At 38.0% G+C, this 21552-nt stretch overlaps 3 protein-coding genes across 3 annotated transcripts; 2 read left to right on the forward strand and 1 right to left on the reverse strand.

Annotated features, from left to right (window-relative positions):
- The first annotated feature begins 347 nt into the window (after positions 1–347).
- LOC115926237 (enkurin-like) lies at positions 348–3389 on the forward strand. The gene is made up of 3 exons (XM_030990931.1): positions 348–592; positions 1947–2322; positions 2993–3389. Exons 1-3 carry the CDS (start codon positions 513–515, stop codon positions 3311–3313), a joined length of 777 nt encoding a protein of 258 aa, XP_030846791.1. The 5' UTR covers positions 348–512; the 3' UTR covers positions 3314–3389.
- Positions 3390–5665: 2276 nt separating this feature from the next.
- LOC115926238 (26S proteasome regulatory subunit 8) lies at positions 5666–18064 on the reverse strand. The gene is made up of 11 exons (XM_030990932.1): positions 17952–18064; positions 16034–16108; positions 15233–15302; positions 14474–14571; positions 13700–13825; positions 13105–13266; positions 11730–11893; positions 10501–10654; positions 9487–9696; positions 8867–8953; positions 5666–6861 (listed from the first exon to the last, which is right to left on the reverse strand). Exons 1-11 carry the CDS (start codon positions 18018–18020, stop codon positions 6808–6810), a joined length of 1269 nt encoding a protein of 422 aa, XP_030846792.1. The 5' UTR covers positions 18021–18064; the 3' UTR covers positions 5666–6807.
- A 52-nt stretch (positions 18065–18116) lies between these two features.
- Positions 18117–19976, forward strand: LOC115926239 (chondroitin sulfate glucuronyltransferase-like). Its single transcript, XM_030990933.1, has 2 exons — positions 18117–19039; positions 19774–19976. Exons 1-2 carry the CDS (start codon positions 18331–18333, stop codon positions 19959–19961), a joined length of 897 nt encoding a protein of 298 aa, XP_030846793.1. The 5' UTR covers positions 18117–18330; the 3' UTR covers positions 19962–19976.
- The last annotated feature ends 1576 nt before the right edge of the window (positions 19977–21552 follow it).

Below are 21552 nucleotides of genomic sequence, written 5' to 3' on the forward strand. Positions count from 1 at the left end.
AATATTTTCCACTTGGCACACGCGATTTCGTACATCCCCCCCCCCCCCCCCCCCCCTCCTTCCACTTTGGAAAAACCTGGATCCGCCCCTGGTGAGAGAGAGAGAAAGAGGGAGAGAGATGAAAAAGGGGAGAGGGGGAAGAGAGAGAGAGATGTACACACGTCTTCGCTTGGTTCCTTACGCCTTTTGAGTTACGGAACGTTGAGGAGTATCCAAGAAGAAGAAGAAGAGAGAGAGAGAGAGCTGAGGGAAAGACCGATGAGGGCGTTTGGTGTTTAGCCACCATCACCCATAGCAACGTGACGTATGAGCTTGACAACGATGCTCGCTTCATTATTATTTTGGTAATGTACACACGTACCGCGGCGCCGTACTGCATATCGCGTTTGCATTGTGTGTGGACTATTTCAGTGAATATATTGAAGCGAAGTGACTGAATACGGCAAGTGCAGTATCGAAAGCAACGTAAACACATAGGATTTTTGCATTTTTACCCTAATTTCTGCATCAATATGGCCACGATGTATGGACAGCAAGAAAGTATCTACAATCTCATACCTCAAGAGGAGGTCAAACAAGAAAAACAAGCCAGGTAAGTTTGTTTTTTTCAAGCTATTCGCACCTCCACTCCACTCCAGTTAAAACTCAGATGAGTATTTTGGAGGACCAACCGGTGCTAATTAAGAATCATATCCATAGGTAATTTAAGACGTATGCCTAGACCTAGGCCTATAAATATGCCCACCTTCCTTCATTCAAAATCCACTGCATGTGATATCGTGTCATGATCATAATGATAATCTGCAGATATCATTCAATCCCAACCAACCAACTCAATGACAATGCAGATGAAATGCATAGTTCTACTGTAGCCTAGTACTTTCACCCGTAACTCTGGAGTGGAGATACGCTACCAAAACATACCAAAATAATAATATTGGATTATTATATAGATCTAGATCTAGCGCAAATATCGACCTTACAAGGTCCTCACGACGCTCCAACATTACCCGCTATGCTAGGCTGCCGATTTCGACGCTCACAGCATTTTAAGGAATTCCTTCCTACCGCCCGGTACCGGTTCCCATTTCCGTGTATATTCTAGATTAATGTCTTGCCAAAGGACATTAGTGCTGCGGCGGGACTCGACCAGCGGACCCTGTAATTCACAGTCTGACGACTTATCCACTATGTCTACGCCACAACACCTCTAGAGTCTACTGACTCTCTAGACTTTTTTTTCTACTAGACTCTAGACCTAAATCTTCATCATTTTAATTGTTCAAATAATGGTCATGATTTAAAATTTGTTATGTTTCTTACCTGTTTTGTGTCAATTTTCTCATATTTTTTAAAGTATTATCCACCAAAATAAAGATATAATATGCACTTTCTCACAGGTTTCACGGCAAACCGCAGCACAATACAATTGCATAACATATAGCGTACCGATGGTGGGGTGCGAGCGCGACTGAAGTTAGCAACTGTAATCTCAGATCCTCAAAAAAATCATGCGAGTAAATCAAGATTGGGAGTCATTTATTAATTAATTACATGCATATTTGCGTTGTGTGTGCCAAAGTCAAGCCACATTGCATTGGCATTGCCATTTGTGGTTCCTTTCATTTTGTGGTAGACATTTTAATGGGCATCAACAATTACTTGATACATGTCGGTAGAGCAAGCTTCTAACTCTTAAGTTCTTATAAATTCAATCTTCACTATTTTATACAATTTGCCAAATCAACTCCAGAAAAATTAAATGTAGGATCCAAATTTAAACAAAAGAATTAGACCTTAGGCTAAGCTAAGACACTAAATTAAAGCATTTTTAGCCTTTGAGTTTGAGAACAAAGTCTAGACCATAGTGTATGGTTCTCCATAGCAGCTTGCCACTTCCAGTCATGACAAAGCATTGATGTATTTAATCTATTTTCTTATCACAGGTACACATCTAAATTTCGAGGAAATGTGAAGGTAGAAGAGAAGACGAAGAAGACGTCCAGCAAGACGATGGGACCGGCGAAAGTAGAACTCAAGAAACCCGAAGAATTCCACAAGAAACACTCCAAGGAGCCACAGCTTCCTCCCAAGACTAAATTCAGCTACCCCGACGAAGAAACAAAGAGACCAGCTGTCCCAAAGAGAGATGAGAAACCACTCATGGGTCTCAAATCAAACAAGAACTTTGTCAACACTAACGCAGTGGAGAACATCATGTCTGTACCCAAGAAACCAGCTGCTAACTTTGTGGATACAGTGAACGGTGCCACACACCCCCTCACGCCGTCTGGTCTCATGCCCAAATATGTCAAGAAAAAGGTGAGGACTAGCGTCGAAAGTGTCAACAGTTTCTTTCAGAGAACTGGCAACACTTTGCTTCACAGTATACAGTTTTATAATACTCTATCTGCAAGTCAATTAATTTTTCCAATATTTGCAAATCAAGCATGTGATCTCTACATTGTAACAAAAGGAAAATTCAAATTTTAAGATGTTCATGTGTTTGTGGATTTGATTAGTTTACATGCATGTAAAGGGTCCCTTCAACTATTTCTCTAGTCAAACAGATCATTACTTGGGAATGCTTGGTGTAAGATTTTTGCCTGTTTGCTTTTGTTTTAAAAAATAATAACAAAATAGGAGATAATGCTAAATTGCCTTCATAATTTTGTTCAAGAGAGAAGCCTTAATTCATTATTTGTTTCATGAGTGAGCTTGATGTTCCAAACATTTTTTGCTTTAATTTTCAGATGATTATGTGGTATTTTTTAGATCAGTTGTAGAACAAGGTCTGAACTGTAACCAATTTCAAATTTGTATGACTTTTACCAGAATATAATTGACTAATTAATCATGATTTGATCTATTTAATTTCTTTGTAATTAATCTCATTGTTATATAGATTCCTGCCATGTTCATTTTATTTAGCAGAATATAATTACTTTGTGTTGGTGACTCATGAATACATGTATTTCTTTGTTTATCTCAGGGTTATGGTGAGGTCCCTACCTACCTTCAGCAGCGTAATGAGGAAGTCCAGAGAGCTCAGGAGGAGTACGATGAATACATCAAGGAGCATTACAGAAGAGGAGCTATGAAGTGCCTTACTGAAGAAGAACGTAAAGCAATCATGGACGGACTCAAGAAGAACTGGGAGGAGATTCATCATCAATACCAAGGTCTCTCCGTCGTCACGGATACCGCTCCCAAGAAGGCCCGTAAGGAGAGGATGGAGGCCGAGATGAAGCAGCTGGAGAGAGATATTGAGCTCCTGGAGAAGCACAAAGTGATCTACATCTCAAACCATTGAAGCAATGATGCTAACTACTGAACTCATCCGGATTATAATGTCTGAGAAACATGAGCAGATCCACTTAATGGATGGATGGAACATTGAGCAGGGATCATTCGTGATCATTTCTAACTCATTGAATCATCTTCACATATATGGTTGCATGGCAGCAGAGCATTGATCATTGTTAAGCAGATAGTTGTCAACTTGTGCTTTAATTAAGCAAAATAAAGTAGCACAGTCTTTTGTCCATACTACAAAAAAAATATATATAAAGAGAGCCATATTTTTAGCGAACACAAAGTTGGTATTTTATCTTTTGCTGTAGCTGCAAGGATTTTTTTATTAGTAATTCTCCCCCCCCCCCCCCCCCCCCCCCCCCCCCCGTCAGTTATACTTGTACACTATTGTAAAGTGTTCATTTGGAAAAAATTGTAACCCATGTCAAACGGTACGCTAATTTTTAAATGTATAAAATTACAGTGATATCGTCTTGCAATGTATATACCATGTGTAAATATTCAATAAATTTATCTATGGAATTCAAATGATGATATTACTTCTAGTTTTCTCTGCCCAAGTGAAGTTACTGGCAATTTTAAAATTGTATATTTAATATTTTTTAAAGTAGGCACTTTTAAAGTTGCTAGGTTTTTCAGTTGGTATATACCGGTAAATTAATGCAGAGATTACCATTAGCCTCAGCTAAAAAGGAATCTAAATAGAACCTAGTCAAGAACTTCTAATTGTAATGATTTTTCCAAAAGAAAAAGGGTTGGGGAAGAGAACAAATGGACAAAGGATAAATTGAGAAGAGGGGAACATGAAACAGATAAGGGAGGAAGAAAGAATGAAAACAAAAAGTAGTGTTGAAATAAGATAGAAGCAGGAGCGGTTGAAGAGAAGAGACAGATGAATGTATAAGAGATATTCAAAGAGAGAAGGGAAAAAGAGAGCGAATGGGAGTTTAGAAAGAAAGAATCAATGAGAGAAGAGAAAGATAAGAATGGAGAAATCATTATAGAGATCATAATAGAGTGGCCTAAGAGATACTCACAGAAATTCAAATCCACTCAAAAGTATTGGGAGCCCCAAATTCGCCAAAAATTTGATGGCAAAATATTTGGGGCTCACAACACTTTGAAGGGGCTTTAAGATCGAGAGCTCAAATTACTATGGTGATAGATATTTAATAGTGAAAGAAAATAAGAATAAAAAAGAAACTAGAAAAGAACACTTAATTTTTCAAAGAAAGAGTGAAGTAAATAGCTTAGATCTGAAGATAAAGCGAAAGATATTACCTATTTTCCCCTCCCCTTCTGTTTCCCTCTTTAAACAAAATAAAATGCTTGAACCCTCCCTCTCGCTTCCGAGTATCTTCCTTTCTCTTTCCCTCTCATGATATCTCTAATATTGTGCGTTCTCCCCATCTCATACTCTTCCTAATCTTCTATGGCATTTATCTTATCAACTTTCCTATCTCTCTCTTTCTCCCCAAATTCGTATCTGTTTGATCTCTCGGTTACTGCATTCACCATGTTTTTCTTACATTAACTTTCTCTCTGGCTAGTCCATTGCCTGAACCGTTTCCGTGTTTTGCAACCAATCAGCTGAGAAAATAACACATCCTCAACACTAAACCAGAGACAGACCTTGCCTTTCATTCTCACCCTCGCATTTGTTGGGGTTGTGCTTTCTGTAGACATACTTAGATGACTGAAGGAAAAGAAATATATACAAACTGACAGAATCTGGACTACTCTCTGGCTGGTTCTCTCTCTCTCTCTCTCTCTCTCTCTCTCTCTCTCTCTCTCTCTCTCTCTCTCTCTCTTTCTGTCTCCTCATCAACCTCCCTCACCCCCCCCCCCAACTATCCCTCTCTCTTTCTCTGTCTCCCCATCACCCTCCCTCATCTCCCCCAACTATCCCTCTCTCTCTTTCTCTCTTTCTCTGTCTCCCCATCACCCTCCCTCATCTCCCCCAACTATCCCTCTCTCTCTCTCTCTTTCTCTGTCTCCCCATCACCCTCCCTCATCTCCCCCAACTATCCCTCTCTCTCTCTCTCTCTCTCTCTCTCTCTTTCTCTGTCTCCCCATCACCCTCCCTCATCTCCCCCAACTATCCCTCTCTCTCTCTCTCTCTTTCTCTGTCTCCCCATCACCCTCCCTCATCTCCCCCAACTATCCCTCTCTCTCTCTCTCTTTCTCTGTCTCCCCATCACCCTCCCTCATCTCCCCCAACTATCCCTCTCTCTCTCTCCCTCTGTCTCTCTCTGTCTCTCAGTCTCTCTCTCTCTCTCTCTCGTCCTCTCTCTTTCTCTCTCCATGAGACTGGCCAATTCATCAACACAAGAGAGGCACTCTACAATCATTTATTTTTAACATTCAGTTCATGTTTGGAACATTTTATTACATACATGTACATGTAAACTTGGAAAATGATTACAAATGAATTATCTGAACATCACAACATGCATTAATTGATACTGCATTCTGACCCTTACCTTATATATACAAAATTGTAATCTTGACTGATGTAGTTGCAATAAGTTACAAACAAATCTGAAGAAAGATTTATATCCCCCCTCCCCCCCCCCCCCTTAACTAAAATACAGTGTACAAGGAAATCCATAACAGTATTGTATACTTAAATCCCATCTGCACTAGTTTGGCCAGGAGGGATTAGACCTCCCTGCATGGTCACTGACAGGTGGTTATCTGATCAAATCAGCTCTCAATTAACATAAGAGAAAGAGGATCATGGGGAACCAACGGTCACCGCTTAGGCGTTGTTTGCTTTATAGAGGGCGCAAGTAGCTACAAGTAGTGCATTGGGGCTTTAAAGGCTTGTTCGTATATGCTGATAACACATTGGACCATTGTTGCAAGCAGCTACCTTTTAATCCCCATACCAGTACACGGTTTCCTTGGGCACGTGTGAACAAACCTTGAGTAGCTTCTGGTAGAGGAATGTTCAACTTAAATCTCAAAATAATGCACTTGCATGTTGAGTCTTTACATATTACTTTACCATATGTCAAATTCATACGGCTACCTCTGTAAATCAAGATTTAAACCAAAATAAATTTTAATTCTAACAGGGATATTTTGGTTACAGTCACATCCTAAAAGAAATCAACTCTGAGTTGAGAATTCTGAAGCATGCCACTGCAGAGATCAATTTTTCATCCAACATTTAGTATATACTAAAGACTAGATAAATAACATCTCGAATTACAAAACAGAATTGAATAACAGAATACTCAGCTTGAATCATCGCTTCATGTTTAATCTCTATAGGTCTATATACTGCTCTCTCTCTCTATCTCTCTCTCTCTCTCTCTCTCTCTCTCTATCTACCTTCTCTCTCCACTTATCTCTCACTCTCTTTCTCTTTGTGTGTGTGTCTCTCTCTCTCTCTCTCTCTCTCTTTTTCTCTTTCTCTTCTCATTTCCTTGGTGATGTTAAGCTGGTCCCAATGCTATTCTACTTGTTTCATGCTGGCTTGGGAATCTACTTCCAGAATTTCTTGATGGACATGTTCTTCTCGGAATCCTTGAGCATAATCTGAAAAGAAATCAGAGATATTTTTGACCTGAAAAATGATGTTCAAGCAAAAGAAAGAGAAGCAGAGATGCCAACCTCTTGACACAAAAAAACAGACTGAGTATCCTAAAAAATCAGATTTTGGAGAGAAAAATCAGATTTTCACGAAAACTCGACACTACCACTGGCCCGTCAGCACCGGGCCAGCAAAAATTTCTGAAAAATATTTGACTGGTAAGTACAGTCAAGTAAAATGTTTGCTCTTTCTTTAAAATTTAATGAGAATTTGAACAAGAGAGTGTAACAAAAGAGTGTAAGACACGACCGTTGCCGTCGGGTCCCGGTTTCGTTTTTTGAGAACCGACGCTCCGAAAAAAATAATGAAATATGTAAGAAATTGCAGTTTTGCACACCACTAAAATCAATCCACCTTAAAACTTAAGTTTTTAATTGTTACCAATCATATTCTAGCTCATCCTGAATCAATCCGAACTGCTGTTACAAAGCAGTTCGCCCCATGGGGTTGTTGTTGCCAGCTAGCTGCTAGCTAGCTACTGTACTGGCCGGGTCTCTCGGCAGGATTAATAAATCAGGTTGAAAGAAACATTAATGTTTGAATAATAAAATGACTTTCTAAAAAGTACTTCTTTACAACATACCGATCGAACTATTTTTGAAAGACAAAAGAGATATTTTTTCTTTGATTTTGAACTCTGCATGCTTCTTTTAAAAGCTGAAAATTACTTGGTAATCACAAGAAGTTTCGATACGGATAGCTGTTGCAAGGCAAGTTCAGACTAGTCTCGGAAAAATGCGCAGTGCACCTCGTTAGCTGTAATGCGTGCCAGAACGAACCCAAACAAAGACGTGATCGTAACGAGAAAAAAATCATTAAAAACTACGAGAGCACAATTGGAAAGACAACTACTCAAATTATCGAAAGCAGATACATAACTTGGAGGAAGAATACAATAGTTGTCCAAGAAAAGCCACATAAATAGTGATATTTAAGGAGTTACTATAGGTACAATCATTATCGGAAGGGCCTAGCTGCTGCGATATCCGAATTACACGTGTTTAAATTGAACACGAGGCTAGAAACCAAAAAGGCCCTCTACGGTAAAAAGCAGTATAACACAGGATTCGAGTATTTGCAGCAGGCCCCTTGCAAATAAAAATGTACCCAGTTACTCCTCGATTATCACAATTTCTGTGGCATTTCTTGGGCGATTATTAAATTCTTTGTCCAAGTTATCTATCTGATTATAGTAATTTTGAGCAGTAGTTGTCGTTCCAATTGTGCTCTCGTAGTTTTTAATGATTTTTTTTCTCGTTACGATCACGTCTTTGTTTGGGTTCGTTCTGGCACGCATTACAGCTAATTACGAGGAGCACTGCGCATTTTTCCGAGACTAGTCTCAACTTGCCTTGCAACAGCTATCCGTATTGAAACTTCTTGTGATTACCAAGTAATTTTCAGCTTTAAAAAAAAAGCATGCGATGTTTAAAATAAAAGATAAATATTTATTTTGTCTTTAAAATATTATATGATCGGTATATTGTACAGAAGAATTTTTTAGAAAGCCGTTTTATTATTCTAACATTCATATTTTTTTACCAGATGTATTCAACCTGCATAAATCAAAATGGCGGCTCGAATGTTGTCTTTCCATTTCTGCCCCAGTTTTTTTACTTTTAGAGGCACGATAATGGCACTAAACATCGCCAATCATGGATGAAAATAATGTCAAATGGAAGAATATACCGATCTGAGCCGAGGTATGCATGTGTTGATTTATTTGATTGATAAAAAAGTCACTTTTAAGGGACATACTGATGATATGCGCTTTTTATAGAGGCAAGTGACAAATCCTGCGAGCTGATTTCGGGACACCGGGTCCCGATCGGTGCAACGCCGTCGGGACCCGGTTTATGAAAATCCTGACATGACTCAGGCCTATTTGTATCATTTGCCATATTTATAGAAATTGATGAAAATGTAACAAACAAATTGTGTTTTTCTTACCTTTGCGACGGCCATCTCAAAGTCTTCTTGTGTTACGTGAACTCTCCTTTCTCTGAGTGCATACATGCCAGACTCTGTACATACACCCTGTTGAATATATTAATAACAACAATGTTATATGACCTTTGTTCACCGTATTCAAGTAATCACACGGTGTGCTAAATAAATGTAACATATCATTCTTTCATGGGTCAAACATATGTTAAACACTGATGATTACCATTATCATCATTCTTCTTAATTGTATCATACTCATAATCATCTAATTTTTCACTATCAGAAAAACAATAGCAGAAATCTACTCCTAACCATGAGTTCAGCCCTTGGAGCACCATGCATGAGTTCAGCTATCTTCCTTAAACTGATACCTGTAGTCAGAATCGTCTAATTACTATGACCATTACAAGCTCTGCTTTTTCGAGTTTCGCACCTTTTTCCTTGTAATACAAGTTCTTTAATTATGTTCATGTTCCAACATATAAATTGTATTGTTTGAACATATGTCAAATATGTTTGTCAAATTGAATGGAAGAAAATAAATGTTCATTTGAATTGAATTGAATTGAATAATCATCTCATTTTTACTATTTTGTAAACACTAGAAGATGTTTTGTTCTGACCTTGACCTCAGCCCCTGAAGCACCTGGCATGAGTTCAGCTATCTTCCTGAGATTGATACCCCTAGTCAGGTTCATCTTACGGGAGTGGATCTTCAGAATGTCAAGACGTGCCTCTTCGTTTGGTGGAGGGAACTCAATCTTTCGGTCGATACGACCAGGTCTGAGGAGCGCAGAGTCAAGGATGTCGATTCGGTTTGTTGCCATGATGACCTAAGAGAGATATCACAATTACAAATTAGGATATTTGTAGGAAATACACTAAACTACACATTCATAATGAACAAACAGACATTTTTCTATAAATTAAGATGAAATTGATGACATTATATTACAAAAAAAGTGAAAGCTATGTCCCACAAAAAATGAAATTCCAACCCCCTTTTTAGCATTTAACAGATTTTCTCATCAAAATTACATACTTACCATGATGTTAATACATGCATTGTTGAAATATTGAAGGCTAGATAAAGCATGAGTACATTTACTAACAATTACAACAATACAAATGTAGCAAAACATAACTGTTTCATTTTATATTTATTATGTTATTATTGTCCTGCTTTTTGTGTTCTGTTGTTTTGGTAGGTTTTAAAAAAAAGTAGGTTAAAAAAAAACACTTTCTCTTCATAACAAAGTGGACTGCTTAGCCCTCTGGACTATTTATTTCATCAGGATTTGCATGTAAAAGTACCGGTAGTCATATTCTTATCAATTTTATCAAAATAGGTTGAGGTAAAACCAGGGGTGATATTGGAACAACAACAAAAAAGATGTAGAAATCAGAGCAAAGCAGGTTGCCAAGCGCTTGCGAGAGTCATTCAAGCAAATGATGAAAAAACAGCACCTCACACCCCCCCCCCCCCCTGTTTATTTTAAACTGGACTTACATCGATCTCAAGGACTAAATGCTTTTTGGGGGGAAGTTCATAATTTTAAAAAAATCAAAATAATGATTTTTTTTAATTTTTAAAACAGTGCCGATTTAAATTGAGAAATCTGTTTTTGCCTACATACCTTGATGTTCTTTGTAGCTTCAAATCCATCTAGCTGATTGAGAAGTTCTAACATAGTTCTCTGGACTTCACTATCTCCCCCGGAGCTTCCCTCGATACGGGTCGAACCAATGGAATCAATCTCATCCATGAAGATGATAGACGGAGCATGTTCTCTGGAAATATTTAAGACGTATTCATATATAACTATTACAGCAACTCTCTACAAAACAAAGTACATGTAGTTATGAAAGAAATATTATGAAGTCCTTTGGCAAGACATTTATCTACATTTGCCACACTCGACCCAAGTGATGTAAATGGGTACCTGGTAGGAATTAATTCCTTGGAATGCTAAAGTACCATAATGGCAGCCATGCTAAAGCCGGGGTAATAGTTGAAGAGCGCCAGGAGTGTCAAGTTTGACAGACATGAGCAATAAACAAGAAACCACTATTAATAATATTCAATCACTAAGCTAACATACATGTAATTCTGGTACAATACTTTTGATGTTTGGTACCACATGTATAATGTATTATATCAGTACATATACAGATGCATCCACATTCAAAAGATGTGCAATACAGAAACCTCAATATTCCTTGAAAAGGGATCTTTACTCTTCTTGTTTATCACACACTGTCAAAGCAAAATACTGTAATTTTTTTATTTGGGTCATATTGTTTCAGATAGAATTAAGGGCTCAAACTGGCATATCGGAAGGCTTATCAACCGTGCTGCCACTGCCCCCCCCCCCCCACCCCCTGTTCTCTTAAATGAGTATCCTACCTAGCCATGACAAAGAGTTCTCTGTAAGGCAAAGACCAGTATAAGAAACACCCAAATTTCAAAAAAATGAAATGGAAGCTCTTATTACCAATCATGTGAAAGAATATGTTTTGACTAATACATGATGATAACAATTTTGCCGGGAAACCGCCTACTAATTGATATATTTGGTAAATTAGTTTATCTATTGTTATGTGATAGATAAAACGCATGTGTCGCACACGTGTGCGTAGTCTCATATACATATTTCTGTGTACGGTCCTTGTAACTTTACCAAGACTGGGGCAAATTTCTTATCATTTTGACACACCAATACTTATATGCTAGATGATCAACCTTTTCAGATCGATTCCACAACGTTTCTTTCACAATGCAATCGCATGACCAGAACTGATCTTTATCTTTAATTGAGTATCCTACCTCGCCATGACAAAGAGTTCTCTTAATTGAGTATCCTACCTAGCCATGACGAAGAGTTCTCTGACCATCCTTGAACCTTCTCCAATGAACTTCTGGACTAGTTCAGATCCCGATACTCGTATGAAGGTGCACTCTGTATGATGAGCTACAGCCCTGGCTAGCAGTGTCTTCCCTGTGCCTGGGGGACCGTATAACAGTACTCCCTGAAAAGAGAACAGGATATGATAGTGGTCGTTATTTTACCTGACTGCTAAATGCTTGTACATGTAAGTAAGCAACCAGAAGACTGACGGCCTCTCCGAGGGACCTGGTAATGAGGATTAATGCCTTACCAAGGGCACTAGCGCATCGACTTGCGTTTCGAACCTGGGTCACTGGATTACGAGACCACTGCTCTACCAACTGAGCTATGGTGCCTGTCACATAAAAATATCGGCATTACCAAACACTATAGAACGACAGTGGTAAGATAGAACATACACGAATGAAAGGGAACAATTGGTTGGAAATACAAGTTAATTTCATATGTCAATTAGTTATGGAAAAGAATGAATAACAATTCACGTTTGTTTAATCAAGTCTTCTACTTCAAAAGAACTTTTAATAAATACATGAAGATACCACGAACATGGCCCAATACGAGATTCATTAGATTATACAATCTCGACAACACAGTACAATAAATAAAATTCACATTTGTGTAATATTCTTCAAAGTTGAGTTACAGTTGTATGGACTATGTTAATAATACAACATGTATTGGGCTGCAATGGTGATACATCGAAAGCAAAGAATTAGATATATCTAACCCCTCCCCTTCCCCCAACAAAGACAAACATGTTTGACTGTGAAGGTGGGAGAATCGCATTTCAATCAATACAGTAAGCTGTCCATTGTGAACAGGTACATTGAAGGTAGGGATTACCAATCTATTATACCACATAATCCATGTAAGCTGGGCAGCATAGATTGAAAGCAAAGAATCAGATACAATCTCACCCCTCCCCCCTCCCCCCTCCCCCTTCCCCTAACAAAGAAATAAGACTGTAGAAGAGGGAGAATTACATCCTGTATTGATTGAAAAAGTCCATTGAGAATAAATGCAATGAGGGTAGGGGTGTTCTTGTTGGATGTTCTGCAACAATATCTGTGTGCTATTATCCATGTACAGTAGATGTAATTTTGTTAACTTTGAGAAGACAGGCTAACATTTTAAGACAAGCTTCATTATCTAGTGGACACAGGGAAGGGAGATAAGTCTCTGTAGTGTGCTTTAATAGTTGGGTTCAGAGTTGAACCCTATTTAGGGCTATCTGGCTATCTCTATCAGTTACATCATGGACGATAAATCCACACCTCATTTATGATGAAAATATGATAAAGTAAGGTGATGCTTAAACAAATATTTTCTTACCTTTGGTTGAGCGATACCTAAGGCATCAAAGAGTTCTGGGTGTTTGACCGGGAGTTCAATGACCTCTTTAATCTCTTTGATCTGTTTGTCTAGACCACCAACCATCTCGTAGGTTGAATCAGGAACCTTCTCTACCATCATCAAACTAACCAGAGGGTCAACCTATAAAATCAAACCAAACACTTCCAAAGTTATATGATGTCACATTCTAAAGGCTATGATAAACATGAAGGTGCATGTTTTGACACTAAAGGAACAAAATATTGTCCATTATTATTAAAAGATAAAAATAAAAACATCCTTACATGCAGTTTTATAACATTTTTTTATAGACTAAGCCAACAACCTTTTAAATCAAGATGAGGCTAAGTAGTACAACTAGGTTAATATACAAACACCTTTACAATACAGCTTTATCTTCATTTTATAAATGTTCCGTCATAGAAAACTTCACAATTCATAAGCACATTCTGGGCATCCAAAAATAAATAGAATCAAATTAGAACAGAAACAAGCTTCTTTCGGTCTAAAAGTATTACAAACGTTCAGGCACTATGAACTGCCCAAAATAACTAGATTTGTTTTGATGTATTACCTTATTCGGGAGAATTTTGTGTAGTGTGTGGCTATCGTTACGTAAGGCTACTCTGCAATTAGGTTGGACGTCATTGATGTCGATTGATTTGTCGATATCAACTACAAACTTGCCCTCTGGATGCACCTGTAAACATTAAAAAACATAAAGAAATATATGTTCAGCTGTTTCTCCATACCCATAATAGCAATTCAATGTACAAGTACTTTCAACATTACCAATATACAGCCTATAGATTCATATTGAACCATAAGGGTATAAACTCAATTAAAAACAGAGTTAAAACCCTGCTGGCTCTGAACAGCCAACATTTGGGATCGGTAGAATTACTATTCAAAAGTCCTAAACATGGCAATTTTGTTGAACCTTACCTAACAATCTACCTCAACGCAAATGGCTGAAATAAAGTGAAGATGTGATAGATGCTTGCCAAATCTCTTCACTCATTTACTAATCTGTTTTCAGCTTTTATCTTATTTTTAAATAATAATGTTATACTACACAATGTAATTTTGATTATTGTCATATATCCGAATACAACGCATTTCATTTTTTTTCCATAAAAGGCAGCATTATTCTTGGTACGTTACATTGACATAAACACAAACAATTTTATTCCCAACTTGATTATACGGATTGTTATTTTGTTGCTTTGTTTTTAATAAAAACATTAAAAGAACTACATTTCAATATAAAAATATTCAACAATCGGCCCCTGATCCCATTATTGGTTACAGGGTTACAGCTAGGCTATAACTTCAGCTAAAATCTTACTTTGACTAGAACTTTCTTCTTGTCCATAGCTTTGACCACCTCTCCTACATGAGAGCCTTGTTCTTGTAGAAGCTGTAATTCTTCCCTCAGCATACGAACTGTGAAATACAATAAAATGACATGGTATTATTCATATCAAAAGAAGTGCTTGCACGTTTGAGTGCAAAGGGCAATCATTGAATGTAAAGCATGTATATTCAATAATAAGTATAATATAACCACCAGGCAAAAAAATGAAATGCACTGGCTTTTAGAATAACAGTAGTTGGTAGTAAAACAAAAATATATTCAATCAAAAGAATAACAACTGATGGGGGAAATGGGTAAATATGAGAGGTACATAAAAAACAAATGAATAGGTGGTAGAAATATATTTCTGAGTAATAAGAACTCATCACATTGCAAATCTACGATACATTGAAATTCTTTCTTTTTTGTTTATTGTCAAAATAATAAATTCATACAAGATTATTTATAAAGCTGTCATAATAATATGGATGCAGCCTTGTAGGGCCCTCATGGAGAACAGCATTGATACCGATAAAGCTATCATGGATAAACAAAAGACATACATCTAACATGTGTCATTGTAATTAAAATATTATTATCATACAATGTCTTTTTATCTATTTATTATTATTTTAAACAATATCATGCAACCATAATTTTCTGTACTGGATTTGATGTAGAATTTGTTTGTTCTTTTTTAAATCAATAAATATTGTTTTTTCCATTTCTCCATAATATTGAATTCCTCACCTTTTGCATTGAGTTCATTTCTCTGAGCTTCCAATCTCCTCAGATTCTGTGTCTTGTCGGTGACAACCATCTATAATGAAGATTGTACAAAATAAAAACGAGCATTATTATGAATTCCTTCTCCTCATACCCCTTTTCTTCTTCTTCTTCTTCTCCTTCTCCTTCTCCTTCTCCTTCTCCTTCTCCCCTCTCCCCTCCCCCTCCCCCTCCCCCTCCCCCCCCTCCCCCTCCCCCTCCCCCTCCCCCTCCCCCTCCCCCTCCCCCTCCCCCTCCCCCTCCCCCTCCCCCTCCCCCTCCTCCTCCTCCTCCTCCTCCTCCCTCTCCTCCTCCCCTCCTCCTCCTCCTCCTCCTTCTTCTTCTTCTTAGGCTTAAACAAATAAGATGTTGTATTGCCCTTTAGGTGCCAAAACATGAGCTTTGGGCAGATATTTCTCAGTTTTGAATGCTTATTACGTTTTTTTTTTTCACTCTAAAAAAACGGTTAAAAAAAATTATAATTTAAAAGCCGACAGTAGATTTCAAGATTTTTGGGTCGGTCGCAAAGGGTAATACAACATGTTTTTTTTTTTTTGGCCTTATCCTCCTCCTCCTCCTCTTTCTCTTACACCCTCACCTCCTACTCCTATCATCAACATGAGTATAAGGATTGTAATATTCACTTGATGTAAAAAGAAATGATATACAAACTGACATTGGACCAAAAGACAATGAACCTATGAAATACAAAGTCAAAACTTTGTGGCATCTACTTTGTAATGAAACAGAGGGAAGCGAGAACAGACTGATTAAATAATGTTTTACCTGAAGCTCTTCAATCTTTGTGATGTAATATCGCTGAATGCCATCCTTGCGGCCAGACTCCTCTACTTCCATTTTCTGATGAGAGAAAAGAGAGAGATAAAGAGAAATTAAAAGAACAGCTAATGTAGATGTACAATTAAACTATAAATCACTTCATCCCTATGTTATGCATACTCATCCATGTTGTAGGGTAGGAGCCGAGGAGGTTGTGAACTTATGGGTCCCATTAAAACAACAAAAAAAAGGATTAAAGCTCTCACACTTGCCATTGCCATTCTACATAAATTTGTGTGACTAAAAGCATTGGACCCTCTATCATAAATCTACTAGGTCTCATGCTTTTTGAAGCACAATCAAACTAGTCCCAATTAATAGCAGCTCACGTCACCAACAATGCTCTCATAGAGTCATAGCAAGCAATTCCAAATCACCTGCCGAACACAGTACAGGGCCAGGGGTCATCATTTCTGCCATTTTTCAGGACTGGAATAGCCTGAACTGAAGCAGGGTACAACTTCACCAGTCATCTTTTTTACATATTTTTTTTTTTTAAATTGAAGGAATTTTCAGAACAGGAAAAACTGGAAAGTAGTTTACATCTTCATGTACATGTAAATGCTACCTACCATTTTACAAATACAATAATCATCTCCTTTGATTGTGGAAAAAACAGAAAGACAAGACAAGACCATACATACAAGGCAAAATAATGAATAATATATTTGTTTTCAAATTTCAACGTGTAGTATGACTACGAATACGATGTAATTTCTAAATGAAAATGGTAATGTAAATGTACACTGTATATCAACTTGACAACTTGAACTTGTGTCTTGTCAACTCATCTACTAGACTCAAGTCAAAACTCCTATAGGCCTAATCAGTAGTACAGGCTGATCGGAGAATGAGGATCATCCGCATAAACAAGAATATCCTTGTAAACGCGGTCATACGCGGACAATCAAGTCCTAAAAAAATAAGGATCATCAGATTTTTGCTGAAGTTTTTTTTCTTTGGCGCTCTGCAGGTATAGGGTTCCCTATCCCCAATTCCCTATCCCCAATTCACCGTCCACTTTTACGGGTTGTCCCTTGTCCATCTTCCCAAGGATTTATTGTTTATAACGTGAAGTCTCTGTGCTGCGTCAATGAGAACTGCATCATGGATGGAGCATCACTGCGGAATCCGTTTTTCGCATCGCCAACGCGCAGGTCGTTATCAGCATCAGCATCAGCATCAGCATCAGTATACGGAAGTGTGAGGTGATCCTGTTGAAACTTCCGGTCGTTTCATTGAGTGGTGCTTCGTTCGAAAAAGAACCTTAACTTAATGATTGCCTACATTTTCAATTGCGGACAGTACTTACTTTTTAGGACACTATTTGTCCACATTGACGCAGACATATATCCTCGTTTATGTGGACGATCCTTATTCCCTGACCATCACCCCTACTGGCTGCCCTGGCCCTGTGCATGTTATTGTTAGTTTTTATTTTTAACATCTCTAGACCTACTCTAGTCTTGCCGGATGACCAAAATGCTCCTTCTGTTTTTTAGTCTTTTGACTTGTCTTTGATTTTGTGTATCTAGAGTCTACTGCAACAAACTTCATGAGCTACACGATATAGACCTAGGCTAATAAGAACAATTTTGAAATCGATACAAAGCCCAGCGCACATCAATCATGACAATGCAATTCTTGCTAGCCCGATGTATTGAAATCCACGTCTTTGTGGACTGTGATTCAGCTTTCAAGAAGTTTGAACAATTGCCCTCTTAATGACTGCTACATCCCTCATAAAACGCACATATTTATTCAATATGTATTTTTGAAAATAACTCAATTTCTAATAATTGAATAATAAATAATCATCACAAAAGACAAATCAAGCACTTGGGGAAAAACAAAGTGAACTTACCTCCATGATTTTACACAAAATTTTCAACTCCACTTTACAACTTCGAAATGTAGAGGGCAGCATGCGCATGCAGATAATATTCGCTGAGCCCAAATCTTCGACTGGTACCCGTATTTATGTGAATTGTTGCTGGTACATGGTCCCTGACGTGAAGCGAGCAACTGGGGTGGGGAACGGTATTGGAGAGTTAGCTAGCGGAGAATAGGTGGTTTGGCTATTGTATCTGCACCAGAATCAAATTGTGGCATCAGCGAACTGCAACGCAAACAAATGATAATTAAGATTTGGGTGAAGCAGAATTGCAAGAACGCAAAGTTGACTGGTTTTGTAAGTTTTTAAAGCTGATTTACGAATTGATATGAACAATAAATAATTCAAAATGGTGATGAGAAAGTGTTTTAGAATTCTGGTGGGGCGTTCCCGGCCAATATTCCCGATTGCGATGGGGATTTGTTTGGGAATCACGCTGAGTCTTCTTTGCTCCCCTCTGCTGGAAAGCAATTGTGGATTGGAGAATTTAGTTGCTGTCAGAACTGGCCGTAAAACTCACACAATATTCTATGGAACTGATGAACATGGGAATATGCTGAGTGAAGACGATTTTGAGCCTATTTTACGCGTAGAGGAAAATCCAACGGACAGAGTCGTCGAGAAACGACGTGTCGTCCGAACACGTTTCATAGCAACCGAGCTGGGCATCAAAGAAAAAATGTTTGTTGCGGTTGTGGTCTCCCGTGGTGAGATCCATTCGGAATCTATGACGGTTGGCATCAATAAAACTCTTGCTCATTTGGTGAATAAAATCGTCTTCTTCACCCGCACAACGCCAGACCCCATGCCAGCAGGAATGACTGTCGTCACTTTCGAAGGAGATCAAGCGATCATGCGAACATTCCAGATTTGGAAGTACATTTACGATCATTTCGGAAATGATTATGACTGGTTCTTTGTGATGTCAGATGACACTTACGTCTTTGGAGAAACTCTAATTGACTTTGTTAATCATATCAGTATTGGCAGAGATATCTACATGGGTATACCAACTCGTGAAGAAGACATGGAAATCACTTATTGTCACAAAGAATCTGGTAAATATTTGGCATGTTTGGAAACCCCAGCCCAGCATTGACATGTACTTCTTCCCATCCCTCTTCTTTTTTGATATTTATTTGACAGGTCCTTTCCACAAGTTTTTAAAGCAGTCTATGAAAAATGTCAATTCCTTTGGCTTTGCCAAAGCAAAACTAGAGTCTAGATCTAGATCTAGACCCTATGTAGGATTAGGAGTCTCTAACAACAAAAAAACGAAAAAAAAGCTATCATATTCTTAGACAGGATCAATTCAAAGCTGCATTTTACTAGAATGGCTGATGATGGGCCAATTTTTTTTTTTTTTTTTTTTTTTTTTGTGGCAAGTGCAATGGGGCCCAGTAAAGGTACTTAATAAATTGCCTCATTCTACAGAAAACAAAGTAGATTGTTTTTTTTTTAATGTTTTGTTTGTCTTTATCAACAGATGCTGAAAGAATGAAGGTACCTGTATAATGTGTACAGAAGGCCTATGTGCTTAAAACTAAACAACAGAAATGAATGAATACATTGTAAAAAAAAAAAAATGCATTTTTCACTGTAGATCTACATGAAGGTCCTCAGCTCTGTACATTTGTAAATTGTAAGTGACCCACCAGTTCATGAAATTAAGAATTGCTTACTTTTTGTTAATGCTGTATTTATACTTTACTTTACTTTAATCCAGGGATGCTATGACTACCTATGTATTAGAAGCCTGTTCACCCTTTCTTATCCTTTCTTTCACACCTAGGTTACTTGGTTTCTAAGAATCTTCTGAATAAGGTTGGGGAGTACTGGGAGGAATGTATGCAGAAAGCTTGGAGTAGTCTGCCTGACCTGGAAGTAGCACGCTGCATCAAGGAACACAGTGGAGCGCACTGTGTAGACAACTATGAGGTACAGTATGAAAGACCTGGGGTCGTTTCACAAAGATCCTAAGTTGAACTTATCTCTAACTTGGACTTAACAGTTTATGGAAAGCCATTAGCATTTTTGAAAATATTTTGTAAAAGTTATTGTAAAAGGCATAAAATGTTGAGTCAAATCATTGAGATTTCATGTTCTTGATGTGGAATTTATGAAAGTCTAAAATACTAGAGTTTTTTTCTTTTGAATATATTTCATCTTAAGGCTACAAATGGCTCTTCATAATGTTCAAGTCCAACTTATAGTTAAGTTAGAATTAGGATCTTTGTGAAACATAGCAGGGGGGGGGGGTGTTTCATGAAGCTGTCATACATTAAAGTTCATCATTGTAGTGTTGTACCATTGAAAACCATGATAATAGATTGTGTGTTTCAGGGGTATCTGTGAGAACTTGTAATTATAATGGTTCATGAAATGGTGCCTAACGCATAGCTTGATTGCGATGACCCTGTGTAGGAGCCACCTTGTTGCAACCAAAATGGCTTGGTAATGAAAAATGAAAAATTAATAAATAAAAATATACCAGTCTCATCATCATTAGTGATCTGTCAGTTTATGACAGGTTCAGTGACCCATTCAAAATTCTATATCAATTGTCTCTCCAAGTTTCTCTCCAAGTTCCTCGGTCTTGAGCCAACCGTTTCATCGTTTCATACCCTGTTGCTTAATCCACATTATGTGATTACATGTACATCGTCTAGAAAGCCTTATGGGTCTCGGGTCATTCCATGTCAAATCACCCAAAAAATCTGAAAATCTTAACCCGACCATTTTTGATTTTGATGAAACTTAGTATACTTGTTGAGTGTGATCTCACAGCACCAAATCCAAAATTTTAGGTCAATCGGGTGAGGGGTTTGGGAGATACGGCCCACCAAATTTTGAGATTTTTTCAAAAATGGGGGTGGCGGGCCTACCTTTGAACCCTTGTATCTCGGGACCTAATGGGTCATTCTTCACAAAATTTGTATTGTTTTAAAGGGTATTCAATAAGGATTCCAAATCTGCCGCCATTTTGAAGATTCGTACATGTTGGGGTACTTTGACCTCTTGACCTCAGATTTGACCTTGAAATTGACCTTGTGGATCACGTAACTTTGACAACATTTTTCATGAAATGTAATCTCTGACATGTTCACTAAAACATATTAAAGTTTCAGAGATATAATATTTTTTGTTTTGGAGTAATAAGGATTGAAAGTATTCATGCTCACAGATATTCACAATAAACCCTATTATACTGTATACAATACATGCAATATGCACAGTACAACATGTACATCTTCCACATGTTTTTTTGTTTTAGTCACATCCATCCTAAATGTCAGCAGTACTTGAATAGAAATAAAATGACAAGTTCATATAGGCCTAAAGGGTTAACAGGATGTATGGCTTTAGACCTCTGAGTCGGTTCTAGGATAATTACCCCCTGGAAATTTACCCCAGAGGTCAATTACCCCCCCCCCCCCCCCCCCCCCCTATTCGTTAAAGTGGAAGTCCAAACTGATAATAAGGTGGTTATAATCAAAGCAGATTTATTTTTTGGGGTATATTATTCTAGAGGGGTAATTTTCCCGGGGGGGGGGGGGGGGGGGGGGGGGGT

This window comes from Strongylocentrotus purpuratus, unplaced genomic scaffold, assembly GCF_000002235.5.
Source record: "Strongylocentrotus purpuratus isolate Spur 01 unplaced genomic scaffold, Spur_5.0 spur5_scaffold_19, whole genome shotgun sequence".
NCBI lineage: Eukaryota > Metazoa > Echinodermata > Echinoidea > Camarodonta > Strongylocentrotidae > Strongylocentrotus > Strongylocentrotus purpuratus.